Raw genomic sequence first — 23,700 nt, 5'->3', positions numbered from 1 at the left:
CACAAATGTGGGGGTGCTAATATGTAAAAAGCGCATTATGCTGAGCTCTCAGAATGCTCTGCCAGTTTGTCTGTTGGATCTCATTTTGATTTGGTCCTTGCCTGTGTTCCGCCAAATTGGGCGACCCGTCAGAATGTGTAACGGAAGTGACGTTTGGTTGCCGCGATCTTTGTTACACTCCGCACCCGTCTACAGTAAGAATGGGGCAAGCAGACATATTGCATGGTTGAGGGCTGGCTGATCTGAGGGCTGGCAGCGATACGCACAAATCTCTCTTCATAGGGTGTCTTTACTGGTATAGGTAATGTATATAGATGTGAATGTGCAATTGAGCTATTGCAATGCAATTACAGCAGTTTATGACACATGACTGTTGGCTAATCCCAGTGATTGTGGGATATATAGTTTCTGCAAAAGTGTCAGTTCTTTGACTAGAGGTCACAAGGTAATCTGTGCAGTGCCATGTTTCTTTGAACATGACTTTGGATATTAGAATGTGGAGATTTAGTCTACTTGGTTTCAGTGCACCGGCTAGCAAATGACACCATGAAACTAAAATTGCTCATTTTGTGCAGGTAAAAACTTGGTGCATGTTGGAAGGTTTATAGTACCTTAAGTGGTTTGTAAATACTTGCATATAGCCAGTGAAGTGACTGGCCTCAGGTGATGGACAACAGGAACAGAGCTGAGGCTGTCAATCAGCCAGAGCTTCCTCCATTTTTTTTTTTTCCTGGGTGGGGGGGGGGAGACTTGTCAAGTGACTTGTGCAAATAGAACAGGGATATGCAATTAGCGGACCTCCAGCTGTTGCAAAACTACAAGTCCCATCATGCTTCTGACTCTGGTGTCATGCTTGTGGCTGTCAGTCTTGCTATGCCTCATGGGAATTGTAGTTCTGCAACAGCTGGAGGTCCGCTAATTGCATATCCCCGAAATAGAACGAAGCAGCGGACAGAAATTACACTTGCTGCTCTTAATTGAGACAAGTACACACTATGGAGAGATGCTTTAAGATTTTATGAGGTTTAAAACCCTTTTTTATTTATTTTTATATATATTTTAATGTATAATTCTAAAACTGACCTTTTTCATTAAGGACCTTCACGCACTTTTCAGTGTTTACAATATCTCCCATGAGTAATTTCTAAAAGTACCTGATGCCCATCAATACCGAAGGTCCATGCTTTTGACTGATTACTTGTAATTAAACCACCGATGAAGTTGGAATATTGTACCCACTTAATAAAGAATTTAAGAAACCTGAAATATTTGCCTCTAGGGCAAATCTGCTGCCAGACTGGTAACAAACACTTCTATTGACTAAGGCACAGTTTATGGCATTGTTCAGTTTTTGTCACGTTCATTATAAAGTATAATGACGAGCTCAGTAAGTCTATGAAAGGAAGGGCTTATATGTAATTTCACTTGACTGTCAGTTTTTGGCTTCAAGATTGTAGAAGGAAATCTAAAAGCTCCCTTGTATTACAATGGTGGGGATTGTAGTCTGCACACTGGAAGAAGACACTCTATTTTGATCTGCAGCACTACATGTACTGTCCAAGTCCACCAAGACTTTCCAATAGATCCCAGAGTTTAAAGGAGTTGTAAAGTAATGAATGTTTTCACGTTCATGCAATCTATGCATTAAGGTGAAAAAAACATCTGATGCTGCCGCCCCCCCCCCAGTCCCCGTTATACTTACTGACCCCTTGAAAGTCCCGCGCTTGGTCCCGAGATCCTCTTCGCCGCTCAGCCTGGCTGCTGATTGGCTAGAGCGGATGGATTGAGAGCAGCGCAGCCATTGGCTGGCGCTGCTGTCAATCACATCCAGTTAAGCGGCGCGCCAAGGGGCAGGGCCGAGTGATACAGCAAGCGGCTATGGCCGCTCGCTGTATCACGGGAGCGCACCTGGGAATTACTCACCACCATGCGAGCTCTCTCGCATGACTGGTCAGTTCTTGCGGGGAGGACCAGAGACAGCCGCAGAGGGACCCCAGAAGACGTGGATCGGGGCCACTCTGTGCAAAACGAACTACACAGTGGAGGAAGGTATAACGTTTGTTATTTTTAAAGGAAAAAATTTATTTTCCTATACTAACCCTTTAACAGTGCATGTGATTCTATGGTGGGTTATTTGAACTTGGTACATTCTAACGTACTAAAGACCCAGTAAAGGTATAATTGTTTGGCAGTATATTGTACAGACTCATGCATAGACAAGTGTCTTAAAGCTTATCACAGCTCAAAAATAAACGTGTGTGTGTGTGTGTATATATTACAGCTTATCAATTCTGGGATGCCATGACTGCACTACGATTTTTTTATTTTTATTTTTTTTACCCAGTGATCCTACTACAGTAAAACCTTGGTTTGAGAGTTTTGCAAGATGAGCAACATTTTTTTAATTAATTGTGACTTGATATACAAGCAATGTCTTCATATAAGGGTAACTTCATGTCACAACTGAGTATAAAAGAAAAGGCACCTCCTAAGAGCCGGTTCACACAGAGGCAACCCAACTTACACCATGACTTTGCAGGGCGTCTTTAGCACGACCTTGGAGCAACTTACGACTTAAGGTTGCCTCCAGGACAGGCGACTTTGGCTGTGACCAATCGCAGAATAATCGGCTCTGTGGGAGGGAGGAGTTTGCCTGAGTAAACTATTTTCTCTTTCTGTAAAGTTGCTTCAGTTAAGACTGATCTGACTTTGAAGGCAACTTCCATTGAAATCTGTGGGTACAAGTTGCCTTGAAGTAGTAAAGGAACCTTTTCTGAAGTCGGAGCGACTTCAGTAGTGTACATTAAGACGGCTTTCATTCACTTCAATTTCTCATGTCCCGCGACACGTCGGATCCCAAGTCGCGGTAGTGTGAACCGGCACTTAGTGTAGCAACATGGTTACATTTCATGAAGACGCCACATTTGGCAAACTCGCATGGTTGAGGATTAAAACAGGCACATCTAAGTATGCAGGTATTGGGTGGTAAAGCTGTCCACATAGACAACTTTCGCGCCGCCATCAACTTCATCCCTTCCGCGCTGCGCTTCAAGCCTTGCTTTCAGATCGCTCTACTGCAGGGTAGTCCCCCGGTCACCATTGCAGACTGACAGCGGTGAGAGCCGGCGGTGCTGGGGACTGTCTCTGGACAGCTTTACCCCGGATGTTTGCATACTTGGATGTGCCTCTTTTAATTATCCATGCGAGTTGCTAAATGTAGCAATATGGTTACATTTAATGATGGTACAACACTTGGAGGTGCCTCTCCTTTTTTTATACTCTGTAGCGCCTGCTGGATTTTTTGTCGAATCCCCTTATGGATGGACATTTTATGGTTGCACAACTTATCACATTGCTATAATCTTTTTATATGGACTATAAACTGAAGGACTAATGAATAAATGGTTGTGGAACAAATCATTTGAGTTTCCATTATTTCTTATGGGGAAACTCGCTTTGATATACAAGTGCTTTGGATTACAAGCCTGTTTCTGGAACAAATTATGCTTGCAATCCAAGGTTTTACTGTAGTTGACACCTTTCTGTCCTAGGGTGGCCGTGTTCACTTTACTGTACCTGTGGAAAAGCAACATTGTCACCCTGGGCTGCTCTGATTTGTATTACGAACCAAACCCTTCATTAGATGGGGTTGTTGTCGGCAGAAGATGTTTGAGATCAGTTTAATGCCCTGAAATTTCCAGGGAAAACTGGATTTGTGGGACACTGTAGGTATTATCTTATACTTGCCAAAATGTACATGGCCTGAAAAAAGGAAGCTGTATGCAAGAAATGGTCAACTTGAATTGTTGATCTTGTGTTTAAAAGTACTTTTATTTGCTTGACGGTAAACATGCTTTTCTATTTTTTTTTTTTTTTTTTTTTAGTTCTCAGTGAAGTTTGGCAAGAACAAACCATTCGCCGACTACTGCAGCTAGTGGACCTCCCAATTCTGGACTCTTTATTGGAGAGCGCTCCTCCCAGGTCTAAAACACAGCCAACAAAGGAGGAGCTGCTACTCACCTCCCACTATCTGGATAGAGAAATCCTCAAGGCATTCAGTGACTCTCAGTAAGTGACTTTTTTTTTCTACTATAGGATCAAAGATGGATATAGATATATAATTTTAGGGCTGTGGAAATAAAAAATTCCTTGATAAATTTTTTTGATCGATCAAAATTCTTTTGATCGGTACTAGTGGTGGCAACAGATCGTAAATGATCTGTGATTCGAACGGGTCACCATATGCGGATCGGCACACCACGTGGTCCACAGAGCTCCGCTGCTGCTTCAGCCATAGGAAAGGCCGTGGCTTCGGCTTGGCTCCTGGAGTGGCGGCCATCTTGGTCCACCCGGCGGCAGCCTAGGTGAGCCTAGAGTGGTGCGCTGACATCGCCGGGCCTCAACTGCTCGTGTTCGGCTGGCTTCTCTGGTAAAACTAAGCAAGCACTATATGGTGGTCTGAAAAATTAATGTGCGTTTTTATAATAAAAAAAAAAACTATTAATCGAACGCAAATTTTTATCAGTAACGGTATATGTATGTGTATATATATATATATATATATATATATATATATATATATATATATATATATATATTTATATATAATTATATATAATTAAAAAAAATGTAAGCAAATTGCAGCTATTGCTGGGCAGGTTTCTTTTTTTTTTTTTTTTTTGCTTTGTAACCTATGATAAAGGGAAATGGTGTTTCTTTTTAGATGTAGTTAAAATGCCACCCTATGGTCTGGTGCCAATTCAAACTGGTCAAGTAATCAGATCTGTCCCAAAATGTCTAAACTGGCTTCTCTGTAGCCTTTAAGTCATTGTCTTGTGTGGTTTTGTTATGTAGGTGTAGTGCTGCACTATTTTAAATTGCCTAAGGCAGTGTTTTAATGAAGCTGGACAAAACGGTAGCAGAACCAGATCTTCAACATTGGTCTCATCCAAGCTTGGAACACTGTCTTAAAGAACTGTAATGCTCAAATAAAACCTTGCTCAGTTTCTGCAAGGCGTAAAGGGAGAAATTGGAGCTAACCAATTTAACTTTTTCAAAGTTAAGTACTTCACCAGAGTTTTCACAAGGTCTCACCCCTGATCAGAGTACCGTATTTATCGTGGTATAACGCGCTCCCGCGTATACCGCGCACCCCTAAAGTAGCCCCGAATCCTGTGGAAATTTTTTTTTTTTTGTACTTACAGTTTTGGTGTCTTGCGCGGCGGGTTCGTCGGGTCCGGCGTCCTTCTGCGGCTTCAGGTGTCCTCTTCGTCAGGTCCGGCGTCCTTCTGCGGCGTCCTCCCCGCTCGTTTCACGCGCCGAGTTTGAATACTGCGCCGACATATACAGAGCGCAGTACACGTGTATTGTCGGGCAGGCTCTGCAACTCTCGCGCTGACGTCCTGTACGTCCAGGACGTGAGCGCGGAAGGAGCCGAGACTGCCCGACTATACCCGAGTGTACTGCGCTCGGTATATGTCGGCGCAGTATTCAAACTCGGCGTGGGAAAGCGGGTATCGGCGTATACCGCGCACCCACGATTTTGCCCTGATTTTCAGGGCAAAAATGTGCGCGGTATACGCCGATAAATACGGTAATTGTATCTGATGCCTGAACAGCTACAGAAGGCAACAAAGAATGTGTGCTACTGGGGCAGACTGCTTTAAAGCAAACTTATTGCTTTACAGTGCATAGGGAAAAACGCAGGTTTGCGTAAAACGTTTGAGCAAGACCATTCCAGTCGGCTGTTAAAATTATAATTTTTTTTTTTATTTCTCTGCGACAGGGCCGATGAATGGGTTTCAGCTGCAGTGGACTGTTTGGAATACCTCCCAGACCAGATTGTTGTGGATGTGAGCCGTAACCTCCCTGAATGCCGGGACAAGGACAGGTCGTGGAAACTGCTGCTGTTTGAGACCATCAGCAAGCACTACAACCAGAACAGGGTTCCTCTTGTTACCAACCCATTCTTTGACATTCACTCGGGCATTGCTGAGCTTTTGGGTACGTTTTTAGAAACCAAGACCTTGAAACTGTATTTGCACTACAAAATCCTTGGAGTGAGCTTGCACCTTTTTAAGTTCCCTTGTGAGATAATCGCGTGCATATGAGCCCAGTTGGCAAAATCTATTCACTGTAAGGACTGGCTGTCCCATTGGTTCAAGTCCTTTTTTGAAGACTTGACTGCCATGCATTATCTCTAGCACAGATGTTGGTCCAAAGCTGGCATGTCTCAAATAAACCCTTGGGACGGACATGGTTGAAAAAAAATCTTCATAGGCTTGCGCTGCTTCAGGTTAACACTAGTTTCTGTAAAAGCTTTTGTGGCACTTTAGTAATAAACGTCTTCTGGAGTCCCACGGTGGCTCTCGTGGCTCCTCCCTGCAAGAGCTAACCCCCTCTGGGAAGCTGTCTCCCAAGGGGGTTACCTTGCGGGGGTTGCTCCCGTGCCATACAATTGGCGTCTATAGACACCAATTGTATGACTTGGCCATTTTTCAGGCCTGCTTTTAAAAAGATTCCCTTTAAACTCTGAAACCTCTCTGGAGGTATAGGCTTGCATGTTAACCACTTCCTGACCGCCGCATGTAGATGTACGTCGGCAGAATGGCACGTACAGGCACATTGGCGTACCTGTACGTCCCTGCCTAGACGTGGGTCGGGGGTCCGATCGGGACCCCCCCCGCCTCATGCGGTGGTCGGATTCCCGCGGGGAGTGATCCGGGACGACGGCGCGGCTATTCGTTTATAGCCGCCTCCGTCGCGATCGCTCCCCGGAGCTGAAGAACGGGGAGAGCCGTATGTAAACACAGCTTCCCCGTGCTTCACTGTGGCGGCTGCATCAATCGAGTGATCCCTTTTTATAGGGAGACTCGATCGATGTCAGTCCTACAGCCACACCCCCCTACAGTTGTAAACACACACTAGGTCAACACTAACCCCTACAGCGCCCCCTGTGGTTAACTCCCAAACTGCAACTGTCATTTTCACAATAAACAATGCAATTTAAATGCATTTTTTGCTGTGAAAATGACAATGGTCCCAAAAATGTGTCAAAATTGTCCGAAGTGTCCGCCATAATGTCGCAGTCACGAAAAAAATCGCTGATCGCCGCCATTGGTAGTAAAAGAAAAAAAAAAAAAAAATAATAAAAATGCAATAAAACTATCCCCTATTTTGTAAACGCTATAAATTTTGCGCAAACCAATCGATAAGCGATTATTGCAATTTTTTTTTTTTTTTTTTTTAATTTACCAAAAATAGATAGAATACGTATCGGCCTAAACTGAGGAGAATTTTTTTTATATGTTTTTAGGGGATATTTATTATAGCAAAAAGTAAAAAATGTTTTTTTTTTTCAAAATTGTCGCTCTATTTTTGTTTATAGTGCAAAAAATAAAAACCGCAGAGGTGATCAAATACCACCAAACGAAAGCTCTATTTGTGGGGGAAAAAGGACGCCAATTTTGTTTGGGAGCCACGTCGCACGACCGCGCAATTGTCTGTTAAAGTGACGCAGTGCCGAATTGTAAAAACCCCTTGGGTCATTTAGCTGCATATTGGTCTGGTCCTTAAGTGGTTAAACTCTAAAACCTCTCTGGAGGTGTAGGCTTGCATGTTAAAAGTACATTATCCAGAACATGGTTACCAAACTATTTAATGGCAAATGACAAGCTGTTTAAATAAGTTACAGGAGAACGTGAGATAAGACAGTTAACTCAGATTAAGTGCTTTAGTTCTGTAGAGGTGTTGAGCAAACAGTTTATGTACTCTAGTGTTTGCATGGCTTCAGTGATTGTAATTGTCACTTCAGCTAACCAGCTTTCAGTACATTTCCACTTCTGTTTTCACCTCTATTACAGCAACTTTTAGTGGATTTGACTTGTATGGTTGAATGGCGAAAAGCTCTATACTGCCCAACTAAAAGACGGGAATAAAAACATGTTTTATTCTTTATAAACCCAAATCTGGAGCACATCCAGAAAAAGACAAAAAACCTTTATGAAACTTGGTCCAATGTGTTGCAGCAGGGAAGAATCTCCTTCCAGATCCCCAAAGGCAATCGGCTTCCACAAGAACACTATATAACATTGAGCCAGGGAGATCCAAGCTTGAAAGTAAATACAGTAAAACCTTGGTTTGAGAGTAACTTGAGCGTTTTGCAAGACAAGCAAAATGTTTTACGAAATTTTGCCTTGATATACAAGCGATGTCTTGATATGAGTAGCGTCATGTCACAACTGAGTATAAGAGGAGCCTCTAAGTGTAGCTATATGGCTACATTTAATGAAGGTACAACATTTAGCAACTTATTGCTACACTTGCAGGTGCCTCTATTCTTTTATACCCTGTTAAAAAAAAAAAAAAAAAAAAAAAAAAATAAATGCTTTGGATTACAAGCATGTTTCTGGAACAAATTATGCTCGCAAACCAAGGTTTTACTGTAACTTGTGAGGACAAACATGGGAGCTGCTGTTAATTTTTTTTTCTAAAAGTCCATGCTGAGCATTTTTGCTGTCTGCATGATCCCATTTTAGGTCAACCCCTCAAATGGTGACGCCAGAAGTGAGGCGACACAATTTTTTTTTTTAGTAATGGCAGCTTCTTTTGTCTTTTTTTCCCTCTAACCCATAGTCATAAGATGTCTTGTCTGATGACATACCCATGTCTCATGGAGTATTACTCAGCAGGCTTCTTGGCAAAATGGCCTCTTGTGTGGAAACAGTGCGCCATTGTTCATGAACCCAATATGGTAGGCCCCGCTAGGATCTGTGGGTCTCTGACTTGAGTGTGCTGTGGACTTGGATGCTTTTTAGCATTGTGGTGGCCTAATTCTCTTGCATATAGAACTGTTGGGATTGGGGGGCACATTGAAAACATGCAGTCAGCCATGATGGTTTAACCACCCTACTAGTTTAGATGGTCCTTGCTGTTGTAAACTAACGGTCTGCTCATGTAGATTTCAACTAAGCAACTCTTTAGGGTGACAACCTACTGAAACAAAAAAGCTCCACCCTGATTTTCTGCTTGTAAAAACAAGAACTGCTTTGAGGAATTGTCGGTCTTGGTTCGCATCTGCCTTGTATAGCAGATCTGAAGGGTGAGCATTGAAAGTCCTGAATGTCTTGACATGATGTAACATGTTTCATCCCGGCATGCTGTTCTGTCATCTTTTGAATTTTTTGATGACTGATCAGCTGATGAATGGTTTCCATGCACAGCAAAGTGAAAAATTCAGAAACTGCCACCAGCTAATTAACATTCATGCCTTCAGTTAAAAATAACCTACCTGTGTTACCTATACTTAAAAAAGCTGGCTATCACTGCTTTAAAATGCTTGTTCCCTGGCTGTTGTGGCTTTCTGTGTTCAAAGTCAGACTTGTAACAAATATACATGTTTTCGATTCTTTTAGGCTAAAGGCTCCAATTGCCCGGTTTAATATACTGGTTTTCTGGCTGCCATGGAAATTCAATGGTGTCAAATACTGGTAAGCATAGGTGATCTAAGCCGTTGACCCATTGGTCAACAGCTTGGATCACGTATGCTTTCCAGTTGTTCTGACTTTACAACTTGCATGTTTGTTCAGATCAGTATCAATGCCAGAGGCAGCCAGCCACTGTTATTTTCAGGGTGGTGCATGATCTTTTTTTTTTTGCGTTGGTTTACTTCAAAGTCTAACTGTCATGGGACAAGTATGGGGGATGACTTTGTGGTTTGACTTCTGAAAATGCTAGTTGCCTTGTTTGGCTTCAATACCTGGAACAAGCATGCTGAGTGTCAGAATTCCTCATTACTGTTTTTGTGAAGGATGAATATTATGACATGATGTGAATATTAACCACTCACTGGGCACTTAAACCCCCCCTCCTGCCCAGACCAATTTTCAGCGCTGATGCACTTTGAATGACAATTGCACGGTCATACACTATAATTTTCCCCGCAAATAGAGCTTTCTTTTCGTGGCATTTGATCACCTCTGCGGTTTTTAATTTTTAACATTTTTTTTCTTCTAAAGACTGCTTTAAAAAAAATTATATTTTGTTGTTTTGCAAAATGGGTAATTTTTCTCCTTCGATGTGCAGTGGTGGGCATTGATGGGTGGCACTGGCAAAGGGTACAGATTGGCACATGAGGCAGATAAGATCAACCCCTTACTTGGTCCTGTGATCACCCGAGTCTCAGTGCTTACTGCTGCTGGCTATAGCTAGCAGTAATCATTGTGTTCTGATCGGGAAGGCTCCTCATCTGCAGAACACAATGGCTCCATGGGAGGGGTTGCCCCATCGGCACCCACTGTGATGGGGAAATCCAGCAGCCACTCGAAGTGGAGGGAAAAACTCAAATCTGACTTGCCTAAGGTTGAGGAAAGACTAGATGCTGATATCCTCCAGCCAAGAAATGAGGTAGGCTCTAGATCAGTGATTCTCAACCTTTCTAGTGTCGTGACCCCTTCATAAAATTTCCCAGGTTGTGGGGACCCCTAACAGTAAATTTATTTTCGTAGCGTGGGTTGTCAGCACCCAAGGCAAGACAAGTAATTTGCACCCATAACCCATGAAAATGTACAGCTCCCTGAGTTCCTTTCCACTTGTACAATATTAAAACCCCTTTGTGGTGTCTCGTAGAAGTGACACCTTTGCCAAAATCAGGAGATAGGGTCTCCTCCAGCCCCTCCCACTTCACATTACTCACCAGTCAGCTGACCTCTAGTCTCTGCCCCCCAGTCATGCTGTGAACTGTTTGGGCGGCTGCGAAGAGGCTGGGAGGGCGGTGCGGGCTTCAGGAACAGCCCAGGATTCGGTGACCCCTGGCAAATCATCATTCGACCCCTGAGGGGGTCCCGACCCCCAGGTTGAGAACCACTGCTCTAGATAAAGTAAGCCATTTCAATACAGAGGAGTCTGGCGGTAAGGTTGGAGTTCATCTTTAGGCACTTGCACCACTTCTGATTTATTATCTATTGAGCATGTTTTTCTGATCTTCCTTTCATTTAACCTCATTTTGTACTTTTTTTTTTTTTTTTTTTTTTTTTAGTTAATGGAAAGACAGAACAAGCACTGGAGGCCTCACAGTTGTGTTTGAAGCTCCTGGATTCTCACAGCCGGGAGGAGTTCAGGCGTCTGCTCTATTTCATGGCCGTTGCTGCGGAGCCCTCGGAGTTTAGACTTCAAGATGAGGTACAGGCTATGTGTGGATATGCAAAGTGGGCATTTTTTTTTAATTTTTTTTTAGCAGTTAATGTGACATTGTAGCAGGCACCCAACTTTTTGAGCCATTTTATGGAAGACTGCTTTTAGCGTCTAGTTTTATAATTTCCAGACTATCACTGAAGTGCTTGACATTTTACGTTTTGTCTAACAAGCCATAAACTAAAGCCGATATCATGCCGATAAAAATGCATGCATGTGGGTGCTGAAATGTTTATGCAGGATCTTGCTGGCAGAAAGATTTGCATAAAAAGTGTGTAGTGCAGCTGCATTTGTATGATTTGTGGTGTATTTACGTTTTGTGCTGCCCTAGGCCTGACTAAACTCATGCACCCCCTAATTTAAATATGACCCACCCCTTCCTGTCAAGGCCACACCCTTTTCTGTTTAAGACCCACCCCTAGGGACACTAGATCTTAGGGCCTGGGGGGCATTGAATTCCCTTTAATTTGCATAGATTTGCTCACTTCCTGTTTTTACAATGGGGCAGGAAGTGAAGGGAAATCTCTGCAATGGGACAGGGATAGTAAACCATAAACTGACAGGGGCTGTAACCTTTCCTTACTCTATCCAAAAAGAAAAGTGTTGCCTATAGTTCTACTTTAAGCACAATTTTCTGATAATTTTATGGAGAGGACCAAGAAGAGATGACCATGCCAATGGTGCAGCAGAAAACGTATAGCACAGTGAGGAAGGTTTCTGTTCAGGATGATGGGACATTCAAAATTAAAAGAAGCTTGTGTAGCGCAAGCCGGCAGGGACTCTTTCCGTGCTTGCCTGGGCCTTGTTGGCCCTAAGCCAGGATACAGCATTGGGTGTATGGGCAGTTATATGGATCTTAACTTTTTTTTGATTGGGCACTCTGAATGGGTCTTTCACTAGATGAGTGTCAGCAGACACAGAATGACCTGTCTTGAGTCATTCAAAATTCTGCCGTATAGACTTGAATGCAGCATTATACGTACATGAGCTCTAATGTAACATTCAGTGTCATGTATATTCTAAACTTTGACTTGGTATTGGGCTCTTTTAAGCCTTTTTCTAGGCTTCCCTATAGATAGAAGTCCAACAAGTGGGTTTACAACCACTTTAAATCCCTGTACAGCAGAGCTCAGTTTGGGCAAGGGAGAAAAACCAACACAAAGGTGTGTGTGTGTGTGTGTGTGTGTGTGTGTGTGTGTGTGTGTGTGTGTGTGTCCATGCTGTTAAGAGGAGAGAACAGAGTGACAGATGTGAGCTCATTGGTCTGCTCCTCCTTTTACTTTCCAGTTAGACTGGGGAGGAGCAAGACCTACAAGTGTTACTGCTGATCAGGTCTACTGTCCTGCCAGACAAAGCTTGGATGGGCAGGAATAAATCTTTTGCCAAAAAAAATGGCTCCTTATGTACTCCCGCTGTTTTTTCAGCACTTTAGCTTTATTATGTGCTCTTCTGTATCTGCCTGGAGTCACTAGGGTTGAACAAAAACAATCTTGAAATTAAACTTGCATGAGTGTAGACTTTGATCCTCCTTTTTGCATTTGAAAGTAAAATAAATGCAGCCTAAAGGCAATAGAAATACGAGAACTGTTTAGAAGGCTAATGTTCAGATTTTTAAATCAAGCTATTTGAATTTCTGTCCATTCTAAAACCTGAGCAGTGCTGAAGATTGTTATGCCTAGGGGTGATGCTCTTGCAAATAACTGTCAGTAAAGGGGTTGTAAAGGAATTTTTATTTTTTTCATAATAAGCATCCTTTACCTGCAGATGTTCCTCTTCACTTCCTCATTGTTCATTTTTGCTCAGAAGTTGCTCTATTTCTTCTCTGTTCTGTTCACTTCCTGCATGTCTGTTACTGACCACCGTGACGGGAGGGTTTACTGCGGTGGTCAGTGAGGTGCTCACCCCCTCCTGGGAACTACATCTGTGTGGCAGGACGCTCTCTACGTGTTAGAAACTTCAAGGAGGTGTGAATTACTGGGCGTGCCGCAATTCATACTGGGAAATGTAGTTCTTGCATGAACGAGCGCCGCAAACCAGGAAGTGAATGAGAGAACAGAAACTAGAATGCCGGAGGTGATATAGATGAAGGAATTTAATAGGTATTTACTTTTTTAACAGAATCATTACACTATTCTGTCTGTCTACCTTGCAGACATAAATTTTAGGCAAACATTTTTTTTTTCCTTTACAACTCCTTAACATTATAGCTGCACAATTCAGTGTTTTTTTTGGCTTAAAATAAAGATCACGATTCTCTACGTAATATCTTTAACATTGTGTAAAACAAAAAAATAAAATGGGTTAACTTTACTCTTAATTTGGCGGCTTTTTTTTTTTTTTAATTGGTTTTGAAAGATCGCTGTGCAAATGGTTACTTAAAATATTGCAGCAACTGCCATTTATTCTCTAGGGTATTGGATATAGATATATCTAGAAGTAATTGCTAGCTTTTTTTTTTTTTTAACTTGTAAGCAAGTGTCAGAAAAAGGCTGGGTCTTTAAGTGGTTAAACTGACCTAATTTACAGACCGAAGTTCATCCCTTTTTAAACATCTAAAACGGGGGTCTCCAAGCTGGCCTGAGGACCAGATGCGGCCCTTTGCCAGCCTCTTTATGGCCCCTGGGGCACTACTTCTCCCACTGACACAAACGATGGGGCACCATTTCTTCTACCAATGACAAATACTATTCCTCCTCCTAATGGGGGCAATACTCCTCCTCTTTGAACACCAACCCTAAGGCCATATTCTAACTGATGTCAGACCCTTGATGTTTTCTGCCCCTGCTGGCCACTCTCCGGCCCTCCTAATGTCTGAAGGACAATAACATTTTGTTTGAAAAGTTTGGAGTCCCCTGGTTTAGTTATCTCAGTGCTGAGGAATGTTGAACATTTGACAGCTCTGTGTAGAGAACGGCTCTGCACTTGCTGCACAGAATCATGGAAATGCTGGATTAAGATCGTGAGGGTGGGGGGGTTGAATTAAGTCTCAATTTTTTTTCTTAAACAATTGATCATGCCGCTCGAATTAATAAATGTATGTGTACATTTTTGTGGGTTTTTCAGTGTGACAACCGAATGACTGTAAAGAGAAAGTTCTCTCGAGCCATTGTCGATCACAAGAATCTGTCCAAGGGAAAGTCTGACATGCTGGTTCTGTTCTTGCTGGACCACCACAAGGATGTGTTCAAGGTAACTAGGTTGATATGTTTGTACTGTGGCGCAGAATGAGCCCACATGTCCAAAGTGCAGTAACCATCCCAACAGTTTTTTTTATTTTGTTATTTGACTTGGTTCAATTTCCATTTTTGCTCTTTTTCAAAAAGAATATGCAAAGGCTGTAGGGCCTTTTGGGGGGGGGGGGGGGTTGTCGGTGGTAAAACCCTACAAGAGGGTCTAGAGTTTGTGGTGCATAATTCCTAGCTAACTGGGCTCAATTTAGGAAGATTTGAGCCGGTCATAGACTGTTCAGGTTTTTATTTTACCAGTTCAGTAGAAACTGGGTGAGATTTGAACCATGTATGGGCAGACAGTTGATCAACTTGGGTACAGCCAGCCTGCTGGGTGTTGTATGCCATTATGGCTAGTATAGCTGCCATCAGTCACTGTCTTCTCCCGGTGGGGACAGATTCCCCTCCAGTAGAATACAATGACTCGTCAGGAAGGATTTCCCTGTCAACACTGTCTGCAGGAAAGCAATGTTCTCAGTCTATAGCCGCCCTTAATTTAAAGAATGTCCTTGTTCCCAAGTGCTTTGTGGCGCGTGAGTAAAGTGAATCAGTGAATTGGGCAGGCGATGAATCTCGGTCGTCAAGCCTTTACGTGCACAATTGGTTGATCAGGCAATGTGTTGGACACATTAAAGTGGAGGTTCACCCTAAAAACGATTTTTTTTTTTTACATTAAAAAGTACAATAGTAAGTTCATTTCGACAGGTTTTTTTTTTGCTCTGTACTTGCCTTTATATCCGGATTTTGTCCAGGGCTTCTGCGTTCTGACGGCTCCGGGACTGGGCGTTCATATCCCAGCCTCAGGGTTCCGATGATTGCGGGACTGGGCGTTCCTATCCTTCCGTTCGATAATTGACAGCTTGTGAAACAGGTGACCTGTCGCACAACGCGCGTCACCAGATTTCCGGAAATACCCGAGCTAAGTGTCGGCACTATACGGCGCCTGCCGTGTAAAGCTGACTGCGCAGGCGCCGTATAGTGCCGACTCGCAGCTCGGCTCTTTCCCGACGTCTGGTGCGCGTTGTGCGACAGGTCACCTTTTTCACAAGACGTCTCATCGTACGGAAGGATAGGAACGCCCAGTCAAGCAGTCATCGGAACCCGGAAGCCCTGGACAACATCAGGATATAAAGGTATGTACCAAGAAAAAAAAACTGCCGAAATGTATTGTCCTTAATATGCTGAATCTGCTAGATGCAATTTAAATATTTTTTTTTTTTTGGGTGAACCCCCGCTTTAAGGAGCCCTTCAATTAGTCCAAGGATATGCAATTAGTTGACCTCCAGCTGTTGCAAAACTAGAAGTCCCCTCATGCCTCTGGGTGTCATGCTTGTGGCTGTCGGTTATGCCATGCCTCATGGGACTTGTAGTTCTGCAACAGCTGGAGATCCGCTAATTGCATATCCCTGCATTAGTCCGTCACTACCTCTTGGACAATTGGTTTTTACTATTTGGTCACGAACCAGATATTTGTGTTTTAAACAGCCAGTCTGATAATTGGCACACCAGAGCTGTGTGGGTCTAGCAATGCAACCGTTCTAGGCTAATAACGTTTTTTTTTTGTTTTTTTTTAATATAGATTCCTGGGAGTTTGCACAAAATGGTCAGCGAGAAGCTGGTGGCTATTCAGCAGGGAAGAGACCCAGACAAAGACACAGGTGCATATATAACAAATGTCCTTTTTCTGACAAATGCTTTTGTGTGACTTTTCACATGGTTTCTAACACTTGGGTACTTTTAAAGGTGCTTTGATCGATTGGATGGTCCCTATACATGACTGCATTTCCTAGCCTCGTGGAGACCACTGTTTTCAGGATGGCATTAAATTTTGGAAACTGCAGCTTGTGAATGGCCTAGGAACAAGTGCAGTTTTGTGGCTTGTAATACTTCAGTTTATATGAAGACTGTGGCCAGTGCATAGGAGGGTTGCCTCCAGTATATTGGGATAATAGGTTCTCCTTTTATAAAAATCGGCCTTCATTCTTCCTTGCAAAAGGAAACCTGTTAATGTCCATGGAGAATAAAGCAACAAGTTCACCATAATGCAGACCTCAAACATGCATCCCTTTTTGCTCCCCAACCAATCAGTTAATTTGGAAGTGAAAGCAAAGCTCTGCAGGAGTGGAGTCATAGCTTACACAGGGCTATGGTTTGGGCCCACACAAAAAGTTTATATCTACCCCAAAATCATGTACAGCTCTCAATACTTTTCTTACTTGTTGGTCTCTTAAGCATGACAAGTCGCACCCTATTGTCAGCAATGGAACCCTTCAAATCTGTGCAAGAGTTCCTGCATTATTTCAGGTGCGACTTGGATAGACATCTGCATGAAGTTGTGCCTGAAATCCCACGGACATGCAGTCTTGAAATTGCACTACTTCAAGTGAAGTGGCATGATTTTAAAGTCTTATTCAGTGGGAAACGGGGCTAAATGTGTAGATTCTGTTTTTTTTTTTTTTTTTTGTGGCTGTTTTAGCAGTTTCAAGTACATTGGAGCATTGGGTCTCAACCCTACTAGTGCTGTGACCCCTTGATAAAATTTCCCAAGTTGTGGGGACCCCAACAGTAAATTTTCGTAGTGTGGGTTGTCGGCACCCAAGGAAAAACAAGTAATTTGTGCCCCTAACACACCAACATTTTGTGCTCCCTGAGTCCCTTCCACTTATACAGTATTAAAACCCTTTATGGTACATTTTAGGATGTACCACTTTGTTCTTTCTTTCCCTTTTTATCTTTTGCGATCCTAATTTCTTGGTTTTGTTTTTCCCCACCATCCCTCTCCAGCTGTCTTTGTTTTTTTTTTTCTTGCCACTTCAGACTCCACCAGCCAACACGAGACTTGCTCACATATGATTTGCTTATAACGTCTCTGCTATGGTTTCGCATCGTGTGTGTGTTTTTTTATTTTCTTTATTTTTTCCATTATTCATCTTTTGGGTGCTTAGTGCCCATCTTTTTAAAAAAGATACTAATACCTCTATCTCGGTAAAGATTAACCCCCCCCGCCTCTTTCCTCACCGCTAACATCGGCTTTCTCCTCCATCTCTCCAGAGTGCTACCTCATACCGTTAAGTGATATGTATTAGGCGCCCATCATTTCTGCGTATTCCATCGTGAAACTTCCAGACCTTTTACTTCTCTTCAAACTCCTCCCATTTTTCTCCATCCCTAAATCTTAGATATTCCTTATTGTAAATTTTTATTCTACCTTGTTACACCATCTTCTCAATGATGGTCTCTCCAGTTCTTGCCAGTTACAAGATATTTGGTTCTTTGCCGCGTTCAAGAAATGTGGGATTAATGTCTTCAGGTACTCTTTAGTTGACATTCGGGACCCGTGTAGCACACAAACCCACGGATCATCAGGAAGATCATCGTTTGATATTTCTCATATTTTGGGACAGGTCCACCAGATGTGGTGTTTCTCTTATTCTTTCTCTTTTTTTTTTTTTTTTTTTTGTTCCACCCCCCTCTTTTCCTCCCATGTATTCTTTTTATTCCTTCTCTTGCTGTTGGGGAGTTGGATCAAGAACACACTTGGGTGTTCTTGATCAAGGTCATCTGCTGATCTGAGAACTGTAGTGTTGACTTATAATGTCAACTATAATCACAGGTAGTGTTGCTCGCTGTGTCTCCGGCTTTGTGGTGTCTCGTAGCAGTGACACCTATGCTGAAATCAGGAGATGGGGTCTCCTCTAGCCTTTCCCACTTCACATTCCTCACCAGTCAGCTGACCTCTAGAGTCTGCCCCCCAGCCTCTACCATAAACTGAATGGGCAGCTGCTGGCTTCAGGAAGAGCCCTGTTGGGTGGCTGGGAGAGCAGCGCAGGCTTCAGGAACAATCCAGGATTTGGTGACCCCTGGCAAATCGTTATTTGACCCCCCCCCCCCCCCAGGTTGAGAACCACTGCATTAGAGCAAGGCTTTTAGAGCAGAGATGCAGGATTATGATCATTCAGATAAAGTAACACTAAAGCTGCTGGTGACATATATATATTTTCTGAAAAGTAATTTTTTGTCTTTTCAGGTTTTGCGTTCTGCCAAAGAATGGAGAGAAGCGAACTTGATTCTGCCACAAAGAAAACTACACGGACTGAACTGTGGACTTTGTTGAAAACTATATACGAGAACACTAAACTGTCACCTAAAGAAAAAAAGCGTATTCTGGGTCAGTTCTACAAAAGTCACCCAGATATCTTCATCCAGTTCTTTGGTGACAAAGTCAGCACTGTGTATACGTAATATATTGTAAATGTATATACATGTAAATGTCCAGTGTTAATATTGTATATGTATGTTTGTTTATTTTGCACATTAATAAAAAAACCTTTTTTTAATTTGATGAAATGTAAACTACATTAGCGCACATAGTGATGAGTCCTTAACTGCTCGTAAAAGTTCCTGAAGAGTGAATGGGCAATGACGTAAACACCTAGTTGTGTGGAAGCCTGGGTTCACACATTTGCAAAGATTGCGTGCGATTCACACCCACATTGCTGTGCCGATCACATGCATTGTCTGTGCAATGCGAGTTCAGCAAGTTTGTATGGCTGAACTCTCAGCCCCCCCTCCCCCGCACTGGAATCGGATTGCAGAGGGGCTGCAGAGATTTACAGCTCAGGTGGGAGAATCTGTTCACTGGACAACTATTAGTCGTGCACTCCACCAATCTGGCATTTATGAAAGAGTGGCAAGAAGGCCATTGTTGCAGTTTGCGAAATTCTACTTGCAGTTTGCGAAAAGCCATGTGACGGACACGGCAAACATGTGGAAGGAGGTGCTCTGGTCAGATGAGACCAAAATTTTACTTTTTGGTCTAAAAGCAAAGTGCTGTGTGGTCAAACTAAAGCCTCGTACACACAATCAAATTTTCCAACTGCAAATGTGTGATGGCAGGGTTTTGTTGGAAAATCAGACCGTTTGTAAGCTCCATCGGGCAATTTTTGTCAGATTTTCCGACAACAAATGTTTTATAGCATGCTTTCAAATTTTCCGACACCGAATGTGTGCCGTCGGATTATCCAATCATGTGTGTGCACACAAGTCCATAAAAAATCCAAAGTACAAACACGTATGCTCCGAACCAATGCCAACCATAAGACCACATTAGCAGAAGTTGCCCAAGGGGTGGTGCTAAAGAGTTGAAAAACCATGTAGTTCCGTGTATGTTGGCTGAGAAAGTTCTGCCGTCTGTATGCATACCAAGTTCACGGCCAGATGCTCTCCATCCAATCTCGCAGAGCTTGAGCTATTTTGCAAAGAATGGGCAAAAATGTTACTTGTGCAAAGCTGGTAGAGACATCCCCCAAGACTTGCAGCTGTAATTGCATTGAAAGGGGGTTCTACAAAGTATTGGCTCAAGGGGGGCTGAATACAAATGCACACCATACTTTTCACATATTTGAAAACCAATTTATCATTTTCCTTCCACTTCACAATTATGTGCCCCTTTGTGTTGGTCTATTGCAGGGGTCTCCAAACTTTCTAAGCAAAGGGCCAGTTTATTGTCCTTCAAACTTTAGTGGGCTGGACTGTGGCCAGCGAGGGTGGAAGTTTTCCTGCCATCAGTGGGAGTAAACATTGACACATTTTGGTATTGGGGGTGGAATGGTGCTCCATTGCTGGTATCACTGGGGGAATAGTGCCCCATTGTTGGTGGCAGAAATAGTGCCCTATTGTTGGTGGCAGTTGGCAGAATAGTGTCTTGTATCAGTGGAAAGAATAGTGCACGAGGGCAAGCAAAGGGCTAAATCTGGCCCCCAGGCAGCAGTTTGAAGACCACTGGGCTATTGCATAAAATCTGATTTTTTTTTTTTTTTTTTTTTTGTAAAAGGACAATGAAAAATTAAGGGATATGGATACCTTTTTCAAGGCACTTATACACGTTCCAACCATTTCTAGGGTGTAAAATGGTAAATGCACACTTAAGTCTGCGCTTTTTTTTTTTTTTTTTTTTCTTCCAACCTTGTGGCAGTTATCCGGGAAGACCTTTTTCTGTTACAGCTGCTGAGTCCGGTCCATAAAGACCTTGTTTGGAGGAACTGGAGTGGCCTGACATAGTAGGGCAGAACCCTACTGAGAAACTTCTGTGTGAATTAAAATGCGTATTGTAAAAGGTCTTGCCAACATCGTTGCCTAATTTTTACAATTGCTATGGTTAAATGGAACACTGTTAAAGGGGTTTTCCACCCATATTTTAAGTTTATTAAAAGTCAGCAGCTACAAAAAGTGTAGCTGCTGGCTTTTAATAAACTGACACTTACCTGCTCCTGCGTTCCAGCGACGTGCCGGCCGGGGGTCCGCTCCTCCCCCCCCCCCCATCCCCTGCCGGTTTCTTCATTGTCACTGTGGGCACCCGGCCGTGACAGCTTTCAGCTTCACGGCCGGGCACCCACTGCGCGAGCGGCGCGGCTTGATTGGACAGGCGATCGCCTGGGACCTGTCACGTGTCCCAGGCGATCGCCTACAGGGAGGGGCTGCCAAAAGGTGATATGACGTATTGCCTTTGCAGCCCCTCGGCGGAAGTGGGACAGGAAGTCCCCTTCTCCTGAAGCCCCCACTCCCCCCCCCCCCCCCCAAAAAAAAGTACATGCCAAATGTGGCATGTAAGGGAGCGAGGAGTGGGTTAAGAGGAAGTTCCATTTTTGGGTGGAACTCCTCTTTAAGTTTTCAGATACACTACTCCTTATGCAGTCTACCCAGAAAAGTGGAGGCTGTTATAGCCACTAAATAAGGGTTGGGCAAATTGATATTGAGGGTGTCTGTATGTTAATCAAGCGCATTTTAGCTGTGGTGATCATCAGGTGTCTAAACTTTCGTCTAACTAGGGGTGACCTAGTTAGACCGATTTCTGTAGTAAATCCCACTCTTTCAAGAATGGGTTTGTATGGAGCATCCCAGGGCCGACCTTTAAGTTCTCTGACTATTGGTGGTGGCATTCTACATGGACAGGATTGAGAACCACTGACCTAATGTACAAAGTTCCCCAACGGACCATATTTTGGGAATTTCTCTTGGCTAAAATAGCTGTCAAATACCATTGACTCTGATTTAAAGCACTTCTTTATTAAAATGCTTATTGAAAGCGCAGTCTTTACCCAAAGGCCTCGATGCGCTCATAGAACCAACATATCCATATACAGAAAGATCTCATTCTAGTAGACAGTAACAATCATAAAACCACGTAACAATTTTAAAAACTTAAACAATACCCTAAATAGGGCCATACGCTTGAAAACAAGTTTTTAAAAACTTCCTAAACTTTAATAGATCATTCTCAAGTCTCTTATTTAGAGGTAAGGAATTCCAAAATGTTGATCCTTGTACATCCAATGTTCTCCCTCCGCATTTTGTTTTTTGAATTTTAGGGGTGATCAAATTAGCCTGATTAGCAGATCTCAATGATCTGCTAGGAGTGTAGTAGGTGGATTTTTCCCATGGATGGCTTTATGCACAATACAACCCACTTTAAACAAGACTTGTGCAAGATATACGAAAACCTGCAAACATGGCCTGTTGGAGGTACTTGAGAGCCACTGTACGAAGTCATCTTGCTGCCCCTGTTATTGTAGGGTTAAAGATTTTGGGCTAGTTTGACTTGATCAAATTTCTAGGCCTGGTAACAGTTTGTTTCTGAATATTTTGCTGAAATCTTGGTTGTCCACCTGGTTTACAATACCATGTTCAAGAAAAGGTAAAAGAACAAGGTGAGCAACCTGAACCAGAAGAAACTATTGACTTGGCATGCGAAAGCCTCTATAGCGTTGTGCTGAATGAGTTTATAACAAGCAAGTGACATCCAATTAAAGTCCAGAAAGGTGAGCCTTTTAAAGGTTAAAATATGAATAGAAGTCCTAGTTGGTGTCTGCAATCACGCTGTCATCTGGAATGTGATCTGGAGCACCACCTATTCAGACTCCATTCTCCTACCAACTACGACCTATCACAGAAGGTCAATTGTATCTTGTGGCTACACACCCAGCCAGGGCCTTTTGATGCCCTCTAGGTGCATTTTGTTCACTATTTTGGGGGGGTCACCTTTTTTTTTTAAAAAAATAGATTATATATATATATATATATATATATATATATATATATATATATATATATATATATATATATATATATATATATAATTCTCTCTCGAGCCTAAACTTGCAAATATCAAGCTCATTTCTGCCAAAACTCTGCTGCCAGGGGGAAAGGATTCTAGAAAAGTTAAAAAAAACATCTGGTATGCATGAGGCTTTGTATGTACAGAGCTATAAAAGAAAAGTCAAACTTTTTATGTTTGAGTGCAGTAAATTTATGCTTGTAAACCAGTGGGGGCTTGTCCATTAAAGGTGCACAGGCGCTGCCCACCCCCTCCTGTCCATGCGTATAGCCCTCTGATCTACATGCAGGGTGTTGGTTGTGTTAAGTAAGTGATTAGAGCCACTAATAGGCTTCAACAAAAGTTGGGCTCTAGGTGCACAATATTTACTATTCACTGATTCTCCTCCCAGCCAATTGGGAAGCGGGTCATAAAACCTGTCACCCAAATGGCTGAAAGGATATATGGGTTGGCAGGAAGAGGAGGGACTCGCGCATGGAGGGGAGGAGAGAGAAGATGCATGTAGGGGAAACAAGCAGCCTGGAGAGAAGTTGCTGCTGCCCATGAGATGGGGCAAGTCTGTGACCTGGCCGACTGACGAGGGGGTGATGCACGGCCGGTGGATTGTTTGCCCTCCACCCCCCCAAAAAAGCACCAGTATGCACATATTTACGTGTCTGTACACGCATGCATTTATTGCAACAAAGAAGAATTTTACGCTTGTATTGCATATTTACGGCAAGTCTTCATGGAACGTTTTACTCTGGATCTTTCTGCCAACAAGCTCCTTGGTATAAACATTAATTGATTACGTCTATGCACAACTGGCCTTCGTATTAAAATGAGAACTCTTCATTGCAGGGATACAGTGAGAAAAAATAAAATGTTAGCAGTCAGATGAGACCTACAAAGAAGGCAAGATGGGCCATGGAGTCTAATCGCTGTCATAAGCCGAGTCAAATCACCTGGATCTATGACTGAGCAGAGCGATCGATTCCATGACTATGACAAATCTCTATAACTCCAGCTGGTGCGGCGAGAAGAATGCTGTCCTACCAGAGATTGACCTTTCATCTTCACAAACAAGCCAGAGGAATGTGTACAGTAAATTAGATTTCAGTGTGTGCTAAAGGTGGAGACAGTCTCATAATTTGGTCAGTGATTTTTATTTTTTAAATCTACACTGTCATG

The 23,700-nt window shown here is 42.9% G+C and overlaps 1 protein-coding gene across 1 annotated transcript in view; it reads left to right on the top strand.

Moving 5' to 3' along the window:
• Positions 1-18,759, top strand: part of DEPDC7 (DEP domain containing 7) — a 42,619-nt gene extending 23,860 nt beyond the window's left edge. The window contains exons 4-9 of the mRNA XM_040328299.1: positions 3,885-4,068; positions 5,786-6,003; positions 11,036-11,178; positions 14,254-14,379; positions 15,997-16,075; positions 18,445-18,759. Of these exons, the coding sequence (XP_040184233.1) occupies positions 3,885-4,068; positions 5,786-6,003; positions 11,036-11,178; positions 14,254-14,379; positions 15,997-16,075; positions 18,445-18,659 (965 nt within the window). The 3' untranslated portion in view covers positions 18,660-18,759. The remainder of the gene's footprint in view (positions 1-3,884; positions 4,069-5,785; positions 6,004-11,035; positions 11,179-14,253; positions 14,380-15,996; positions 16,076-18,444) is intronic.
• Positions 18,760-23,700: the final 4,941 nt, after the last annotated feature.

This window comes from Rana temporaria, chromosome 11, assembly GCF_905171775.1.
Source record: "Rana temporaria chromosome 11, aRanTem1.1, whole genome shotgun sequence".
Taxonomy (NCBI): domain Eukaryota; kingdom Metazoa; phylum Chordata; class Amphibia; order Anura; family Ranidae; genus Rana; species Rana temporaria.
Note: the sequence above shows the minus strand (reverse complement) of the source record. Positions and strands in the feature narration are given on the sequence as shown.